General features: G+C 35.1%; 1 protein-coding gene across 1 annotated transcript; it reads right to left on the bottom strand.

Annotated features, from left to right (window-relative positions):
• Positions 1-1,528: 1,528 nt before the first annotated feature.
• LOC126823270 (sodium-dependent glucose transporter 1A) lies at positions 1,529-14,400 on the bottom strand. Its single transcript, XM_050551996.2, has 4 exons — positions 14,259-14,400; positions 13,372-13,629; positions 8,006-8,291; positions 1,529-5,688 (listed from the first exon to the last, which is right to left on the bottom strand). The coding sequence occupies exons 2-4, from the start codon at positions 13,528-13,530 to the stop codon at positions 3,842-3,844; spliced, it is 2,292 nt and encodes a 763-aa protein (XP_050407953.1). The 5' UTR covers positions 13,531-13,629; positions 14,259-14,400; the 3' UTR covers positions 1,529-3,841.
• Between the last annotated feature and the right edge of the window lie 6,570 nt (positions 14,401-20,970).

Below are 20,970 nucleotides of genomic sequence, written 5' to 3'. Positions count from 1 at the left end.
TCTGCACAAACTGGGCAAATGAAGACGGTTATATTGGCATACACATTACTACTTGAGTTAGAATTACCTTGTAAACTCTGCTCCATATTTATGTGTACTGTTGTTTTTAAAATGCTTGTGTAGCTAATTTGTATGTGTGGGTTTAAGGTATGCAACATGGTACCGTGTAACTTTTTAGCCAAGGCCCTCCATAAGCCATGTATAGTTAAGGGCCTCACCAAGGCTAAATCTGACAATCTGATAGTTGGTAAAACATTTCCTAAAAGTTGTAGCATGAAGGTCACATATCAAAACAAAATTTGTTCTCTGTTCAAAAATAGTTGAAAAAGTAGGTCTATATTATGTTTTTTATTAACAAAATATATTTCTTGGCAAGGTATAAAACAGCAGTCTCTTGTTAAATAAACTACATATTAATTCAGGTATTTAATATCTCAATGATGTAAGTACAATGATATCACAGATAACACGTAAGTAAGATATATAGAAATATAACAATTATTATATATAAATAAGTACCTTTTCACAGAGAGGTAGAATTAATGAAACAGCTCCTTCACAATCCTTCAATTATCTTTCTCCTTTGAATACCATTTCATCCCATATTTTCGGTCTCTAAATGATTAAATGATGTCTTTAAAGAGAGAGAGAGAAATGGGGTTTAACGTCCACTCGACACAAACTAGGTCATTTCGGGACTAACATATGATTTAATTTTATTTACATAATTCGCTTGCGCGTAGGGGTCTTTAGAAGGTGGAGGAAACCGGAGGACCCAGAGAAAACCCACGAGGTTGGACAGGCAACCCTACTCCTTGCCACGTACAACTGGGGATTCGAAACAACGCCAGTCGACTCAATGACAGACTTTATGATACAGCGCACGCACGCTAACCATTCAGCCATCCAACCCCCCGATATGTTTTTAAACCACTTTATCTATGTTATTTGGTATTTTCAGAACAGCAATAAAAATTTATATTAACATATAGCAAATTGTGCTCTGCTGTCAACTCCCCGAAAATTCTACAATGTTCAATTATTTTTGCTAACATAAAGATAGGTTGCCAGGAAACGAAACATACACCCACAGCAGCTAAATCGTCCGAGCGGTCGACAAGGGTTGTCACATATTTATTCTTTTGTAGATAACTAGGGGGCATATACCAGACAATTCCATACAGACCAGATTATAATTTTCATCATTTGAGGGTTCACAAGGTTTTACAAACTGAAACAAGGGCCTTAAATTGTTGAAATTTGATAGGCTTTTTAGTTTTACTAATTCAAATAATGCATATAAATTTCATACAGATCGAATGATAACTTTTATTGTTAAAGCATTCACAAGGTTCAACAAAGTGAAACAAGGGCCATAACTCCAGACGTAATTAGCGGAAATTGCTGAAATTCAATAGGCTTCTTTGTTTCACTAATCTAAATGATGCATATAAATTCCATACAAATCAGATGATAACTGATCTCACTGACATTAACAACATATATCAATTCCAAAACGGACGGGGGGGGGGGGGGGGGGGGTGATGGCAATATACAACCACATTTTCATGTGGGCATATAAAAATTATATCATTGTCTCGATTCTGGAATGGGTTTAAACTTCTACGATTTGGAGACTGAAAACAGGTGACTGAAAGTCCTAAGGAGGACGAGACATTCAAATTATAGTCAGAGCTTGTACCTATTTTAATACTCTTTCTGTTTCAAATTAACGCCAAATATATAATATTTATTACTCCTTATTGTCTTGAATGTTAAACAGCATATAAATCTTGTAAACATTCTATTAAAACATGTTCTAATTATACAAAATAATAAAGGGATATTCTTAAAAACTGACCAATCTTTAATGTTTACGCTTAAAGCCTAAAGATCAAGACTATGACATAATTAAGGACGATTTTGGTCTTCACCACTTCAACATATGCAATAAAGAAATTGTTAAACACATTTTAAATATAATTTTAACAAAGATTTGTAACCACAATTTCAAGAATAAACTATTCATAACAAGAATTGACTGTCACCAGATGCAATATGTTTAGTTTTTTGGGTTTTTTTTTTTAAGTCACATGCATTACTTTGGCTTGTGTTCTTTATCAAATACCAAATTCATATTAATTTCTCATCAGACATATTAAACTTTCTTGAAAATAGTGTATGGTACTTATAGAGAAATTGATCTCTTTATACTTTATGTACTTCTGACCAGATCATATTTAGAATCTTTTTAACCAATTCTATCACATATGTACAATTGGTGGACACCAACATTGTCCTTTATGTCGTTGATACAAATCTAATTATTTGATTTTAGGAAGAAGCCAACAACCTGGACCATCTTCACAAACACTAATAGATATTCACAAAGAAACATATTATAGCACTATTGAACATATATAAAGGTGGGAGAGACATACATTTAAAAAATATGTACACAAATAAACAATGAGTATCCTTAGTTATAAATCACATACAGTTATATATTAACTACAAAAACAACAAAGTAATATCTCTATTATATATAAACACTTGTATTGCAACCAATACCCTCAAATGAGTGTCTCCATTCATGGTACCATAACTTTATTAGATGTGATATTTGTCTTCATCTCTTAAAATTATTAAGGAAAACAGAAAAAGATCAGTTAAGCTACATGTAATTAGCCAAAATCAAATTATTGTACTTAATAGTAGTGCCCATGACTGGATATGATATTTACCTGTAAGTCAGTAAATTTACAATGAGAGTAAACTAGATATTTTTCAGACTCAAACATGAAACCATAAATAGGGTTAAATTTGCAGTTTATCCAAAAACTCTTAAAAATATGTCTATAAATTGAATAAAAAGTAATCTTGCTTTTAATCTTTCTTCTTACTGGTGATTATGTGTGGTTATGGTGAAGAAGGAGACATAAAGTAATATATTGATATTGCACGAGGTACGCCAACATCAAAGGATGACGAAACATCTGTATTTTAACGTACATCAAATGAAACAAAGCAAAAATTAACCGGGTGACCAATTTTAAAGTGAGCTGGTTGTACCTATAACAAAAGTAATATGAAAAAATCGTTTTACAATAGCAAATGATTTTCCCTTTTCAAAATTGAATTTAACTTTTTAATATAAGTCAAGTTAGAATCTTTCGCTTTCATTTACAGAAATGTATTTTAAAATCTAAGAAAAAAGAAAATTGGAACTTAAAGTCTTACTAGAATTTAAAATTGTTTGTAAAAATATCTTAATGTTTATTCAGTTACGGCTAATTAATTTGGATGTTGTATCCTTGTTCTCTCTTATTCAATGTTCTGTCCTTAGTAAATCATGGGCAAATCATCGGAAGTTCACAGAACTAAAAACTGTCTTTCTACACACAACAAACTCCAACATTGTAATCCTTCATAATAACATTGTAATCTTTCATAATAACCTAAATCACATCTACATGAACTGAGTCTCACAAAGACCTTTATCTACCTTTCAACAGAGTATAAACATAATCAGGAGGCATGTGCAGTAAAGGTTGTACCATACATTTTACACATATTTTTTTTAACACAGAACTAAAACAACTACAATTATATATTGGCACATTCAACACTGTTACAAGCTGCAACCATACCATAAAAACATGCTTCATGATTATATGAAAACACAGAGAGAGTTATTATGAATCTTATGGCTAAAACAATGAATGATCCAAAATACTCTATACAATACATTATTGTTAAAGCATTGATGTCTTCGGTAAACCCAAAAGAATCAAGCGTACTTCATAGTGTGGGTAACATCATGTTAATATTCAAAGAGTCTTTAAGAAAGTTCTGGTTCATCAAAGTCTATAAGTCGTTTATATTCACCGTTACTCTCAGGTTTAAAATGAACTTTGCTCTGTCTGTTTCTAGTGTTTTCTGTCACTCCATTTGAATATGCTGGCTCTAATACATCTAATGGAACATCATCATCATCTTTTAGAGGAAGAAAACCGTTTCTAGTTGATATCTCTGTACGTTTATTCGATGCCACCCTCTGCATGATGATATAGATAATAACAGATACTATAGACATCGCTAACATCATATACATTAATACCATCTGGCTTTCATTTACATAGAAATAACCAGTAATAACTGGTATGAGCATTTCCCCGAGAGCGGAACCTACGATTAGAACTGCTGTAGCTTTACCAGTTAGAGGTGAATAATGATCAGCCCATGAAATACCGGTGGGGAATATAGAAGACATACCCATACCTAATGTTAATGTTCCTATCCACAGTAGAATCTCATACTTCTGTATACCAAAACATAAAATAAGTGCTCCTAATATTACTAGAACTAAATCTGTTATCAACATACAAGATGGCGAGCAAGCCTTTGCTATGAAAATAGCTATACCACGGCCTACTGCCACAGAACCCCAAAATACAGCAGTAACTGTCGCCCCTTTCTGTTCCGACCAATCCATATGTTCAAATGCAAATGTAGATAACAAACCTCCGTAAGTTACTTCCATACCGACATATATGAAGAAGAACATAAAAAGTAAAGCTAGGATAGTTACTCGGAAAGAATGGCTCCCTCTCCTTAAATCTTTTTCTTTTTCCTCCTGCGCAGATGGGATATTTCTATATTTCTCTTTACAATACAAGACAAGAAACATAAACGCATTAACACCTAACAACAGACCAATAATGAGATAAGCAAACTGGATTTTTGACATGTTGGTGATAGCATCGAGAGCTTTATTAAAAAGATCTCCAGTTGCAGTACCAGGTTTCTTTAAATTATTGTTGTCTTCAGTAGAATTATTTGAGATGTTGGTACTTGAAGATAATGTAGTAGTACTATCAACTGTTATTTCAAGTGATTTAGTTTTTGATTTAGTGATAGTTGTGGATAATGGAACAATAGTTGTTGATGGCGGAGTGGTAGTTGTTGGTGGTTTAGTGGTAATTGTAGGTGGTTTAGTAGTAGTTGTAGGTGGTTTAGTAGTAGTTGCAGGTGGTTTAGTGGTAGTAGTTGTTGGCATTTGAGTAGTAGTTGGTGGCAGCTGAGTAGTAGTTACTGGAAGCCAAGTTGTAGACGTTGGTTCTGAATTGTTTTGTGTGATTGTTGAATTTATTATAGAAGGTATGGTTGCAGTAGAAATGATGTTTGAACCATTTGAAAGTGCAGTAACATTTTCTATTGTTAAAATTGAGTCTGGCTTATCTTTGTCTGTAGAAGGGTCATTTTTGGATGCAGCATTCACTTTTTCTTTTGCTATAATTGTTTTTGCAGTTTCACTAGAGTCAGGATCTTTACCCGTAGAAAGATTTTCATCAGCTAAAGTTGGCTTTTTAGGTTTTGTAGGCATCGAAGCTGTAGTTAGTAAATTGTCTGTATCTATAAATGTATTGTTGTTTGTTAATTCAAAATCTGTCTGATTCCCAAATGAACTACTAATATCTCGCACCGATCTGTGTTCATATACAAATCCAGGGGCTCTTCCTGTTATAAGGCCGGTCTTATTATGAGCAGCTAACAATTCATGGTTCATTAGAAATGGTCTAGCAAGAAGAGGGGCTATAAATGCACCTACACCAAAAGCAAAATGAAGTAGCTGCATATAAGGTGCACTTTTCTTTCCCCAAATTTTAATACAAAACACATTTCCACCTGAAATATAAATAAATGTTTAGACATTAAAAATACAATAATATGTTATTTAATAATCTGAGAGTAAAAATGAAGCGAGTATAAGCTATGATTAGACTATGAATAAATGTATGTATCGTAATAATAGAAGGCCCTTTTTCCCATGTTTGTATTCATGTATTGTCCAAATGGTACATGTTTAAACCAGGATTCAATATGCTTTTTCGTTTCACTAATTTCCAATAGATTACACAATAACTTTTGTCATTCGAGAGTTCAAAAGGTCATACAAAGATAAACAAGAAACATAACTAATGAAAATTGTTGAAATAACTAATTTGATTAATACACATAAATTTCATGCAGCTATCAGATGATAACTTTTGTTATTTGAGCTTTCACATGACTCTACAAAGTGAAACAAGGGTCAAGAATTAATTAACAGAAATTGTTGAAATTCAATATTCTTCTTCAATGTATTAAGTCAAACAAGTAATTAACAGATATTTCAAAATGAAATAGGCTTATTCGTCTCACAAATATAAGCAACATATGCAAATTTCAAAAAGATTGGATGACAAATGTAGTCTGTAGAGTGGTCACAAAAAATTGTGGACAGACAAACGGGGTCGACGACAGTATACAACAACAGGGGTGTATAAAATATAGATGGTCAGCTTTATCACTATTTCTTTCATAGTAAACAATACCTTGTGTGATATGGGCCTTATAATGGTAATCAAGTTCACAGTCTTTGTATTTTAGAAGAGAGCCAAAAAAAGCTCCCCATAATGAACAAATTGAAAAAAACGCTCCCCTAAAAAAAGCTCTCCTAGTTTCGATAAGAAGGGTGATTTAGAAATTAAGGAGAGTGATCAGGAGACTGATTATTTGTATGTATGGGAAATGGTTCTGAAGATTAATAACTGCAGGTAAGGGGTCATTCATGGTTACATAAATGATAATAAACATCGTCTGCTAAATAATAGTACTCATAGTCCTACGGTGAAGTCAAACTTTTGCTATCGTCTAAAACTACTTACGGTATTCCAATAGAATTACTTGTCAACATTTCTAAATATAGCTTGTATGAATTTTGTTTAAAAACATAACCCCTATTCAAAATAGAGAGAGAGAGAGGGAGAGAGAGAGATAGAGAGAGAGAGAGAGAGAGAGAGAGAGAGAGAGAGAGAAAGAAATGGGGTTTAATGTCCACTCGATACAAAGTAGGTCATTTCAGGACTAACATATGGTTTAATTTTATTTCAATAGGGGTCTTTAGCAATGGGAGGAAACCGGAGGACCCAGAGAAAACCCACAAGGTTGGACAGGCGACCCTACCCCTTGTCACGTACAACCGGGGAATTGAAACCACGCCGGTTGACTAAATGACAGACTTTATGATACAGCACACACACGCTAACCATTCAGCCATCCAACCCCCTATTCAAAATACAATCATAAACGCTCGAAAATTCCATCAAAATATTATCTACTTCTTCCGGAATTATTTTCAATGGAAATTTTCATTTGCCATCTCTCGTAACTTCTCACAGCTTGCTAGAATTCTACTTTACGTTTCAGTTAAATTAACCAATGATGCATAGGTGCCATCTATTTTTAGCAAAATATTCATCAGACTTTTATTACATGTGCGATCAGATACACTAATTGAGAGTAAGACCGCGATCGAAATGTGAAACTTTCACACTCTTTTAAAAAAAAAAAATACATATGTCCATGATTTACAAATAAGGAGAGCAATTCTCAATCTTAAGGCAAGGGAGAAAAACCTCCCCTCTGTCGACATTCAAGTATACGGCAGGTGCTTGTGAGCGCCCGCATACCTCAAGAAACAATAACTGAGTTCAGAGTGTTGAACACTAAAATGTCCAAATCATTTTCTTAAAGAGTAAGCTTACATAAAAAGGTAAATTCTTATATAAGATTTATTTGGTAGTTTAAGAGGAATAAAGCATATAATTATTTTTAGGAAAACAAATTATCAGTTTTAATTAAATGCACTTTTATAATCAGTTCATGTTTTCCTCCTTTAGCTAATAACAGTTAATTCAGGGCGATATCACTTCAGTGGTACATGTAGCAGGTGGTAAATAGAGAATCTCCTACGAGTCGTTTTTGATATCAAAAAAAATCAACACAAGTCGATAAAGTGTTGATAATTTTTGATATCAAAAAAGATGAGTAGGAGATTTTATTTATCACCCAATCCATTCTTACATGCACAAATAAATAAATATAGTTTTTTGCTATAGATTTCACTTTTACTGAACCTGATTACGTTCCCCCTTATGTGGTAGTTTACTATTATGATTACCTGTATCCAGTACTCCCATAGATATACCTTGAAAGGCAATCATGACAGCTAGTATGATTAGAGCTGTACACCATGGTGCCGCAACAGTAGCCACTGATGTAAATACTAGTGTGTAGAAAAGCAGAAGTTGCTGATCAAATCTATCAAATAGAAATCCTCCAATGATTGAACCAAGTAAATAACCAATTGATCTAGCTGTAAATATCAATGATATCTTATCTGTAGAAGCATGTGTACGTTCCCCAAGATCTAATAGAGTTGGTCCTGGTATGGCTATACATAAACCCTGTAAAATATAATTAAAACATACTTTATAATAGCTCATGATCCGGCTGAAAATATTCACTGCAGAAAAGTGGATTTCTATAAGATGTCCACATGGATGATCACTGTCCTGATAAATGTAATCTGATGAAAAATTACCTTTTTTTTTTTGATAGTTTTATCTATAATTAAAAACCCCTAAACTTCAAGAAAGACAAGTCTTGGGGTATTAAATGGGGTTTCTTTTTGGAGAAATTTGTTTAGAGGAAAAAAATCCTTGCGTTTAACACTAACAGTTAAATTAGCACATATTCTACAGACAAACAATTAAGGCATTTTATAATGGAAATATGATCCATGAGTAAGGCTAAAAACAAATGTGATTTATTGTACAATTAGGGTCAATAATCCAGAAAGTTATGGCCTGAAATGTGCAAATATCAAAAGGGACAGAGATCTTTGGGATATAAAGATGTGTTTTAAGTTTCATCAAAATCGGATAAAAATTGTGACCTCTAGAGGGTCCACAACCTTCGTATTAAACAATTCTACACAATTTGCGTACAAAGAGCGGCCATTTTGTCGGGCAGTTTCATTTCAATTTTCCCGAAATACAAATTCAATCTTCATTATGGTGGAATGGTGATGTATTTAAATGGTTTTTAAAATCGGAAAAAAATGGTGACCTCTAGAGAATCTGCAAGCTAAAAATGCGATTTTTCGAATAATCAGGGGCCATAATCCAGGAAGTTAAGTTCGGGTATCTGTGATTATCAAAAGGAACCAAGATCTTAGTGGGTAATGATGATATATTCACATGTTTTTTTGTATCGGATAAAAATTGTGACCTCTACAGGGACCACAAGCTAAAAACAGTATTTTTTGGTCAAAGGCCATAATTCAGGAAGTTACGATCTGATATGCACAAATATCAAAAGGAACCAATATCTTTGGGTTATAAACATGTATTTCAAGTTTCATCGAAATTGGATCAAAATTGTGACCTCTAGAGGGTCCACAACCTTGATTTACCAGATGTTTACACTATTTATGTACGAGGGGCGAAAATTTTGTCCGGCAGTTTTGGCCAGATTTTCACAAAATTCAAACTCAACAAACATTATGGTGTAACGGTGATATATTCAAACGTATTTTTAAATCGAATAATAGTTGTGAACCTTCAGGGACCACAAGCTACAAATGCGATTTTGCGTACAATCAGAGGCCTTAATTCAGGAAGGTACGATCCGATATGCGCGAATATTGAAAGGATCCAAGATCTTTGGGTTATAAACTTGTATTTCAAGTTTCATCAAATCGGATCAAAATTGTGGCCTCTAGAGGGTCCACAACTTTGATATACCAAATGTTTACACTATTTGCGTACAAGAGGCAGCCAAAATTGTGAGCTATAGAGGGTCCACAAGCTTGATATATCAGATGTTCACACTATTTGTGGGGATCACGTTGGTTAAGTGGGTAAGGCGCTGGCTCGCTAGCCTGGAGGTCGGGTGTTCGATCCCTGCATTGGCCGAGAAAGTTCATCCAGATTTTCCGGCGTGGTTTCCCCTTGTCAGTGATGCAGGACGGACAGCCTGACATGTACAGCTGTCTAGTCATTCGGATGAGTCGAAAAACACATTGGCGTGCACGCAAAAGATCCCTTGACAGTTGGAATTTGATATAAGAGTAGGCCGTAGTGCCGCTGTCCGGGCAAAATTTCCCTCATAGCACACTGTATGGTGTATGCCCGTCTTTAATAGCCCAGTTCGGAGTAAAACAGTAGGACGTTAAACCCCATTTCATTTCATTTCACTATTTGCGTAGACGGGCGGCCATTTTTCTGACACTTTTGGTCGGATTTTTATGAAATTCAAATTCAACCAACAATACGGTGTAACGGTGACATATTCGAACATTTTTTAAATCGGATAATAATTGTGACCTCTAGAGGGATCACAAGCTAAAAACATGATTTTTCGTACAATCAGGGGCCATAATTCAGGAAGTTATGATTCGATATGTACAAAAATAGACAGAAACCAAGGTATTTGGGTTATAAACCTTCATTTTAAATTTCATCAAAATCAGATGAAAATTGTAACCTGCAGAGGGTCCACAACCCTGATACACAATATTGTGACACTATTTACGAATGAGGGGCGGCCATTGTGTCCATCAATTTCCGGTCTGATTTTTACGAAATTCGAAGTCAACCATCATTAGGGTGTAATGGTGATATATTCAAACGTTTTTTTTTAAATCGGATAAAAATTGTGACCTCTATGGGGTCCACAAGCTAAAAACGCGATTTTTCGTACAATCAGGGGCCCTAATTCAGAAAGTTATGGTCCAATATCCATGAATATCGAAAGGAACCGAGATCTGTGGGTTATAAACATACATTTCAAGTTTAAACCAAATCAGATAAAAATTTTAACCTCTACAGTGTTCACAAGCTAAAAACATGATTTTTCATACAATCAGGGGCCATAATCCATGAAGTTACAGTCCGACACATGTCAATATCGAAAGGACCCGAGATCTTAGGGTGATAAACCTATATTTCAAGTTTCATTGAAATCGGATAAAAATTGTGACCTGTAGAGTGTTCACAAACAATTGTGGACGGACGGACTGGGGCGATGATAATACATGTATACGTCCACATGGAAATGTGGGCATATAAAAAAAGTAGGGGATATTTGTTTCTGAATATCCCCTACAGTTTTTTAAGAGTATATAAGCATCAGCTGTCTGCTTAAAGACAACATAAGACATAAAATCTAAATTTCATGTACGTATAGCCAATGGTTACTATATCCACTTTACGGCAAGTTCACACCAATCTGATTAAAATTAATTCGGCTGTTAACGTTTAAGTATCTGACACGCTAAAACGCTTTTCAATTTTTCAATTAAACCTTAATCAGGTTGATTGGCTGGTGACGTCACATGCACTACACATACTATATACATTATCTATACAATATATTACTGTCTGTCAAATATAGCACTATCAATACACACCACCAGTTCGCAAGCGTCTAGTGACGGTCCAATTACCACATGACTGGCCAAATCATAATCACCAAATTATTGTCTTACATCGTTATAGATTAGACATTTGTGATTGGAATATTTTAGAGTGAATTTAAAATGCTGTATCATGCCGTAGATCCATTTACGCTGCCTTTGTTTAAATAGGCCATGTTTCAAATGAAGACGACCCATGCAATTATCGCATTTACTGGTAATTTGGATAACCCTGTAATACTTGATATTACAAACTATTCTCTATAAGTACAGAAATATTCATTATTAGCTATATATAATAATAATAACCATTTCTATACACAAAAAACAACTTTTGAAATTCACAGCGAATATGGAATTTTCCGATGACTATGCATAACAACGATCGCTCTCATTTCTCAGCCAATCAATGCTGGGAAACTTGTTACCATGTACGGTTCCATGCACTATGGGAGTAGTAAATGAGGTTAAACTTGGGCGCGAAAATTGCACGGGATTCATGGACATGCATATCAAATACACTTGATCATACGTGGAGTTCCTGATGCAGTTTGGTTAGTGATTAAACTGTCAATGTAACTGTAAAATACCTTTATTATAAAAAAGTTAAACGATGTTAGACATTATAACCTTATCTTATCACAAATGTTTATCCATCGAATAATTTATATTCAGATTTCATATCAAGTCAATCAAATCAACAAATAATACGTGGCTATTTTATTACAAAAACATCGGTGAGCAAAGCTAATTGATTAATAGGTAAATAATAATTATAAACAACTGATGAGTAAAACTTAATTATTTTATACAATTAACGTGTGTACGATTAGTTCGTTCGTGGGGTATTATTACGCACATGTTCCACCTAGAGTGATGTCTTTGATCTGGCAGGCGTAAAAAAATATAATTACCTAATCAGCATTCTTAATTAATTTATGACCCCGTCACCCCATGTCTGCAACTTTAGTCGGATAGATTAATGACAGATATAAACGACACTACACTTGCCATATTATTATCAATACACAAAGATAGTTAGATAGTTATTTCATTTATCAACAAAATTTATTTGTATTGTTAATTCTAACGTATATTGAGATATTTTTTCGTACTTCATTTGTACGATCTATTTCAGAGTAATGAAGTCAAATCCACATGCAGAAAGAAAGGCGCTGTACGATGACTACTGGAAAACGAGATACAGATACAAATCGCGTTTCAATCATGTTTGACTTTTATGATTTTGCATGACCACATCTTTTTACTCCTGTACTCTTTTACTCAGGGATATTAGAACCACAATACTCTTCTGACGAAAATGTATCTCGAATCGTTTGGACTGCACACGATGGTAGATGGACTCTATGAAATAGTCACTTTAAAACACAGTATCAAAATCGCTGACGTGAGAAAAGAGAGCGGTATATTATAAAACAAATTCTAAATTATTCCGTAGTCAATTGTTTTATTTGATTAGGGGATTAACGAATCAGTCAGATGTTAATGAATACACACGCTGGTTGTATATAAGTAATTAGGGAATAAACATTCCGAATATGCATTCGGTCACTGTGACGTCACTGGCGTCTGAGGGGATTAAGAGTGTTTTCGATAATTGGCAAAGTCGTTTTTACGGGAGGTCTATTTTTGCTACTTTCCGTGAAGATAGCTGAATTACTTTCAATCAGATTGGTGTGAACTTGCTGTAAAGTGGATATAGTGACCATTGGCTACACATAGCGAAAAGTTCCCACGTTCATCTTATGTGCACTTTAATATAAAATTGAACATTTACTTATATATAACATGTCAACTGCACATGAAAACAAAAACTAATCAAGGTATATGTACCTATTCTACAATGCAAACTGTTTAAGTCATATTTTTCCATAAGAAACATAAATAAAAGGGGAGTAGAATGGTTAATTAAGTTTTATGCATTAATTACCTGTACTAAATAGCCTATAATGCAAAATGTTTGAGTAATAATGTTCCTAGTTCTTAAGAAAGATTTATCAATGAAAGAAGAGTGATTAATAAAGTTATAAATTACATGTAATTACCAGAGCAAAGAAAGCAACAGACAGTACAATGGTTTGAACAAACTTCTTGCACCATGTAGAGCGCTGGGTTCTAGATGAAGAAGGTGTATTAGGATTTGACAAGAGCCCCTCCTGATCAAACAATATCTGTTCATCATCTTGATCTGTCTCTTGCATCATTTTGACACTTTTTCAATTTACTGGCAATTAAATCAAAGTTTAAAATTTGATGTCCTTCAAATTTCAGTCCCTTTTCCTGTCATAATCTGTTGTAAAGATCTGAAGAACAACAATATATAAAATGGGTTTAACGTCCAACCTTTCTGCAATGACTGGGCTAATGATCAATAATAGGTGTTTGATAGTAGAGACTAGGAGTTTTGGTCAAATTTTGCTTGTGTCTGTGGCTGCACACTTGTACGGTTGAAAAAAATTTAAATAGCAATTAGGATATGCAATTGGATTGTTGTGTATAAACTTCTAAACTATTACCCAGATTCTTACTCTTAGTCTTAGTAGTGACCGACATTACAGTTACATACACAGTGGGCTCATTCCCAAAAGTCCCAGTCATGACTATATTAAGTATCTGAATATGACTGAGTCAATTGATTTGACACTATTTCTCAATACAATTCTAGTTATAACATTAATCAAAATTTTATTTTTTCTGGCAATGTCCAAATTAAAGTATAGTCGGCCAGCCTAGATAGAACTCTCTCAGTGACTCTGTAGTAAATATGTAGGACTCCGTATCTCGATATATTAGCCTATATAGGCCTACTTAATTATTTATAAATCTGAAGACTTTTTTAGTGCTACTTAGTAGTACTTAGTCAGTTCTTACTAATTAGTAATTGGTAATCACTTTCTTCCCATTTCTGTTTATATTTCTAACAATTTAATACCTATAGATCGTCGATAGCTGGTTCGTAAAAGAACAGACCTTGGAATAGATCTACATGTATGTTGGAGAAACACGTCGACAAGCACAGTTGCTGACTCGGCCTGTCAAAAAAATAAACATGAAATTGGATCCCGGAAGTTGACTGACGGGTACCGTCCAAGGACGGCAACTCTATTATTAAAACGAATCAGGATAAGGACCATCATTTTAATCTTGATTGACGCAATTCGATCAGTTGTTGCAACCATTTACACTTCAAATTCTATTTTATAAAACATTAGGCCTATTGGTATCAAAATATTGTTCATAGAAATATCTTTTTTGGGTTTTTTTTGCACAGTTTTGTGTCGTCCGACGAACTAGTTTAGTTACTTTAGTAACGAAGTCTTAGCTCTAACTAGATAGTAGCAGTCTACTAGTCTAGACTCTCTGAGTCTGACTCTAGACTACTTCGTTAGAGTAAAAAGTAACTAACGACGAACCTATCTGATGAAACCGAGCGGAATCTCTCACCCGTAATCCAGCACCCGGATTCGAGATTAAATTAGCACACATATTCTCTCACCGTATTCCAGCACCACACTGATCCGCAGTGAATATTCGTTGGCCGCTACAATTACTGATAATGATGACATCGATGCGACTTAATGACTACAAAATATTAACTTTTTTTTTTCGACAAATTAAATTCTGAAACATTTTTTTTTAGTATTAGAAAGATAAATAAAGGTGTTTGAAGTATATCTTGATAAAAAATATTCCATATTTAGCGTAAATAGGTACAGAAAATAGTACGCGGAAGCGTAAAATGGGTAAAACGATATAATTTTGCCCGTACCAGTTCATATTACTACGTTCGATGTAAACAACGCACGTGTGACCATCAATTTGACGGAGTTTTTTTCTGTTTGTTTACTCTGAATTCTTTAAGAAGTACATTTTTTACCGTCTAATCTGATTGACCTGCTCGTGTTTGTTTTAAAACAACAAAAACAAGCTACAGAAGTAATCTTTTTTGGCGTTATCGACGCCATCTTGCTTTGTTGGTAAACATTGTGATGTGACGTCACCCTTAGAACTACAGCGGTCTGACCTTTTAAAGGTCAGTCATCTTTGACAGTGATAAAAGACGGATGTCGCATTAGGTCTGTAAAACAGATTGTTCCAGCACCCGGATTCGAGATCAAGTTAGCCTACATATTTCCTAGCGCCAAGAAAAACCTAGATAATATCATATCACGAAAATAATTGTTACCTTTATATTAGAAAATAAAATTTTAAAACATATTAATGCAAAGTATATATGTAATAGATCCCCCCGACCCCACCCCACACCCCAAAATATACTATTACCGTAAACGTACTAAAATATCGCACACTAGGCTAACTGAGCATGCAAAAAAAAGGGTACGTCCATTTTGCATCAAAATGTACCCCAACCAGATTTGGTGGGAAAATGTTTTTTGTTTCACGGAATCAAGAGATGAATGAACTACTAGAATCCAAAATTTCAGAAGGTTCCTATGCTGGCGTTTCGAGATATATTACCGTAAACATACTAAACATATGGCGGAATCGGGTTGGGCTAGGCTGACTGCGCACGCAATAATTTCTAAACTAGCTTTGGTGGCTTCAATATCTTTATTTCATTAAATCGACAGATGCATAAGGTATGCACATGCCGAATTTCATTAACTTTCTATGTTGGCGTATCGAGTTAAACCACCTCAAAGTTCCTAGCACCCGGATTCGATCAGGTGGAGTTTGTGAGTTCAATAAACAACGGATACGCCCACGCATCAAAAAACGACCCAAACCAGATTTGGTGGGAAAATGTTTTTTGTTTCACGGAATCAAGAGATGAATAAACTACTAGAATACAAAATTTCAGAAGGTTCCTATGCTGGCGTTTCGAGGTATATTACCGTAAATATACTAAACATTTGGGGGAATCGGGTTGGGGTAGGCTGACTGCGCACGCAATAACTTCTAAACTAGCTTTGGTGGCTTCAATATCTTTATTTCACTAAATCGACAGATGCATAAGGTATGCACATGCCGAATTTCATTAACTTTCTATGTTGGCGTATCGAGTTATACCACCGCCAACTGGCGCCAAGTTCCTAGCACCCGGATTCGAGGTGGAGTTTGTTGGTTCAATAAACAATTGGGGTCCGCCCACGCTGCATCAAAAAACGACCCCATCCAGGTTTGGTGGGAAAATGTTTTTCCTTTCACGGAATCAAGATATGAATAAACTACTAGAATACAAAAGTTCAGAAGGCTCCTATGTTGGCGTTTCGAGGTATATACCGTAAACATACTAAACATATTGGAGAATCGGGTAAGGGCTACGCACGTAATAACTTCTAACTAGCTTTGGCGGCTTCAATATCTTTATTTCACCAACTGGACAGGTGCATAAGGAATGAACATGCCAAATTTCATTAACTTTCTATGTTGGCGTATCGAGTTATACCACCGCAAAGTTCCTAGCACTCGGATTCGATACGGAGTTTGTGGGTTCAATAAACAACGGGTACGCCCCGCTGCATCAAAAAACGACCCCAAACCGCTTTGGTGGGAAAATGTTTTTTGTTTTACGGAATCAAGAGATGAATAAACTACTAGAATACAAAATTTCAGAAGGTTCCTATGCTGGCGTTTCGAGATATATTACCGTAAACATACTAAACATATGGCGGAATCGGGTTGGGCTAGGCTGACTGCGCACGCAATAATTTCTAAACTAGCTTTGGTGGCTTCAATATCTTTATTTCATTAAATCGACAGATGCATAAGGTATGCACATGCCCAATTTCATTAACTTTCTATGTTGGCGTATCGAGTTATACCACCTTAGAGTTTCTAGCACCCGGATTCGAGGTGGAGTTTGTGGGTTCAATAAACAAGCCGAACACAATTTGGCGACCTATTCGGCTAGCGACCTATTCGACCGATCCAGCTGGCAACCTGTTCGTTGGCAACCTATTCACAATAAGTTCAACTGTCGCCAAAACACTACTATTTTTATCAACCAATCAAATCCAACGTTACGTCTTTCAAATGAAAGTAGAATACATCTACCGGTATATTATTATTTATCCATTCCTTTAGCTCAGAATAGAGATGTAATTTCGCATTATCTTACAAATTTCTTGACATCCAACTAAATATATTCCGAAAGGTAATTAAATAAGCTTTCCAAATATTATTATTAAAAGTCATATTAAAGGGGTGCACTCTCATCCTAAACATGGCCAATTTTGAAAAAATTTTTTTTAGGGAAAGACCGTTAATATCACGTGTCAAAATTCGGACCATCCTACTAAATTCTGAGGATCCAACTAAATATATTCTAAAAGGTAATTGAATAAGCTTTCCAATTATTATTAGTAAAAGTTGGCACAATCATATTAAAGGGGTGCGCTCTCAACCTGAACATAGCCCATTTTTCAATATTTTAAAGTCAAAGAACGGTAATATTCCGAGTCAAAATTCGGATCATCGTACAAAATTCTGAGCACCCGGCTATATATATTCTGAAAGGTAATTGAATAAAATTTCTAAATATTATTAGTAAAAGTTGGCACAATCATATTAAAGGGATGCGCTCTCATCCTAAACGTCACCAAATTTTCAATATTTTAAAGTAAAAGAACGGAAATTGGCTATGTTCAGGTTGAGAGCGCTCCCCTTTAATATGATTGTGCCAACTTGTACTAATAATATTTGGAAAGCTTATTCAATTACCTTTCAGAATATATATAGCTAGATGTTCAGAATTTTGTGCGATGGTCCGAATCTTGACTCGGAATATTACCGTTCTTTCACTTTTAAATATTGAAAAATTGTCGACGTTTAGGATGAGAGCGCACCCCTTTAATATGATTGTGCCAACTTGTACTAATAATATTTGGAAAGCTTATTCAATTACCTTTCAGAATATATATAGCTAGATGCTCAGAATTTTGTGCGATGGTCCGAATCTTGACTCGGAATATTACCGTTCTTTCACTTTTAAATATTGAAAAATTGTCGACGTTTAGGATGAGAGCGCACCCCTTTAATATGATTGTGCCAACTTTTACTAATAATATTTAGAAAGCTTAATCAATTACCTTTCAGAATATATATAGCTGGATGTTCAGAATTTTGTACGATGATCCGAATATGGACTTCGAAAAAAATACAGGTCTTTTTTTACATTTAGAATATTGAAAAATTGGCTATGTTCTGGTTGAAAGCGCGCCCCTTTAATATCATTGTGCCAAGTTTTACTAATAATATTTGGATGCTTATCCAATTACCTTTCAGAATATATATAGCTGGGTGCTCAGAATTTTGTACGATGGTTCTAATTGTGACTCGGAATATTACCGTTCTTTCACTTTAAAAATATTGAAAAATGGACGACGTTTAGGATGAGAGCGCACCCCTTTAATATGATTGTGCCAACTTTTACTAATAATATTTAGAAAGCTTATTCAATTACCTTTCAGAATATATATAGCCCGATGCTCAGAATTTTGTACGATGATCCGAATTTTGACTCGGAATATTACCGTTCTTTCACTTTAAAATATTGAAAAATGGGCTATGTTCAGGTTGAGAGCGCACCCCTTTAATATGATTGTGCCAACTTTTACTAATAAGATTTGGAAAGCTTATTCAATTACCTTTTAGAATATGTTTAGGTGGATTATCAGAATTTTGACACGGGATATTAACATTAACAGTCTTTCCGTTTAATTTTTTTTTCAAAATTGGCCATGTTTAGGATGAGAGTGCATCGCTTTAATATGACTGTGCCAACTTTTAATAATAATATTTGGAAAGCTTATTTATTTACCTTTCGGAATATATTTAGTTGGATGTCCAGAATTTTGTAAGATAATGCGAAAATACATCTCTATTCTGGGCTAAAGGAATGGATAAATAATAATATATTCTACTTTCATTTGATAGACGTAACGTTGGATTTGATTGGTTGATAAAAATAGATGAGTTTGGGCGACTGTTGAATTTATTCTGAATAGGTTGCCAACGAACAGGTTGCCAGCTGGATCGGTCGAATAGGTCGCTAGCCGAATAGTTCGCCAAATTGTGTTCGGTAATAAAAACCGGGTACGCCCACGCTGCATCAAAAAGCACTTAAAGTAGCTTTGGTGGGAAAATGTTTTTTGTTTCACGGAATCAAGAGATGAATAAACTACTAGAATACAAACTTTCAGAAGGCATGTTCATGCCTTATGCACCTGTCCAGTTGGTGAAATAAAGATATAATTGAAGCCACCAAAGCTAGTTTAGAAGTTATTGCGTGCGCCATGAGCCTACCCTTACCCGATTCTCCAATATGTTTAGTATGTTTACGGTAATATATCTATTACATATATACTCTGCATTAATATGTTTTAAAATTTTATTTTCTAATAAAGGTAACAATTATTTTCCTGATATTATATCTAGGTTTTTCTTGGCGCTAGGAAATATGTGGGCTAACTTGATCTCGAATCCGGGTGCTGGAATACGGTGAGAGAATATGTGTGCTAACTTGATCTCGAATCCGGGTGCTGGAATACGGGTGAGAGATTTAGCTCGGTGACGACAATTGAGCTGGGCTTAATTAATAACAAATAGATTTAGCCGTAAGGGAAGAATCCCCTGCTGTATTTTTAGACCAAAGAAACGTGCTGTCAATCTTATATTCTGGTGACATTCTAGGATACAACTATAACGTCTCAAAACTGCTATAAGTATAGTATAATATTGAAGAGTCATTCCATGAGAAAACCGTGCTTGTCTACGATAACACCCTTGGTGGAAGTGGACGTAAAACCCCGAGAAGAAGAAGGAAACCATGTCCACGCAAAATCGTGCAGAATCTGGATGAGGGGGGGGGGGGTGATCGGCAGACCGAGTTCATCTCCGGGGGGATTTTATGGACACCCCTAGACTACTTGAGTACGGTACTTCACAGCTAGAAGGATGTATGTAAGGTCTGGCAAAGAAAAGTGTTTAGTTGTGTAGATGGTACAAAAAACACAAGCTCCTGTGTACACATTGGCGTGCACCATAGAGGTGTAGCCTATATATATACACCTCCATGGCGTGCACATAAAAGAACCCTTCACCGTTGAAATTCGATGAAGAAATGCCACTGTCCATTGAAAATTTCCACCATAGCACTCTACATAGCGTGTCTATCTTGAATAGTCCGATTGGTGCAGAAAAGAAGGAAAATGAAATGAAATGGGGTTTAACGTCCCACTGTTCTGCTCTGATCGCTGGGTATTTGTTAGGCCTATACAGTGTGCTATATGAGGGAAGCATTGCTCGAGTAGCGGCGCTACGGCTTATCTCCAATTGACAGCCAATATGTACATGGGACGTCAGTTTTTCGTCCCATTTGAATGACTATACGTTATCCATTGCCAGGTCCTCCGTCCTACACCTCTGTCAAAGAGGAATCATGAAGGGTTACATCACGACATGATGCCATCAGCCACCATATTAAAGCTGATGATAAGAAAAAGTTTGAGGCCAACTATGCCCGGCGACATTGTCTTTGGTTCAATTTCAATCCCCTAACGTTTAAAAACTCCATAACGGGCCTGCTACTACATTGTGTACAAGTTAAAAAAGGAAGTCATTATAACCTTGTTTAACTTTAAGGTACCTCCCATAGGTCACTTAAAGTTACGTGGATTTTT

Source organism: Patella vulgata, chromosome 6, assembly GCF_932274485.2.
Source record: "Patella vulgata chromosome 6, xgPatVulg1.2, whole genome shotgun sequence".
Taxonomy (NCBI): domain Eukaryota; kingdom Metazoa; phylum Mollusca; class Gastropoda; family Patellidae; genus Patella; species Patella vulgata.
The sequence above is the reverse complement of the archived record's forward strand: the minus strand, read 5'-3'. Positions and strand labels throughout refer to the sequence as shown.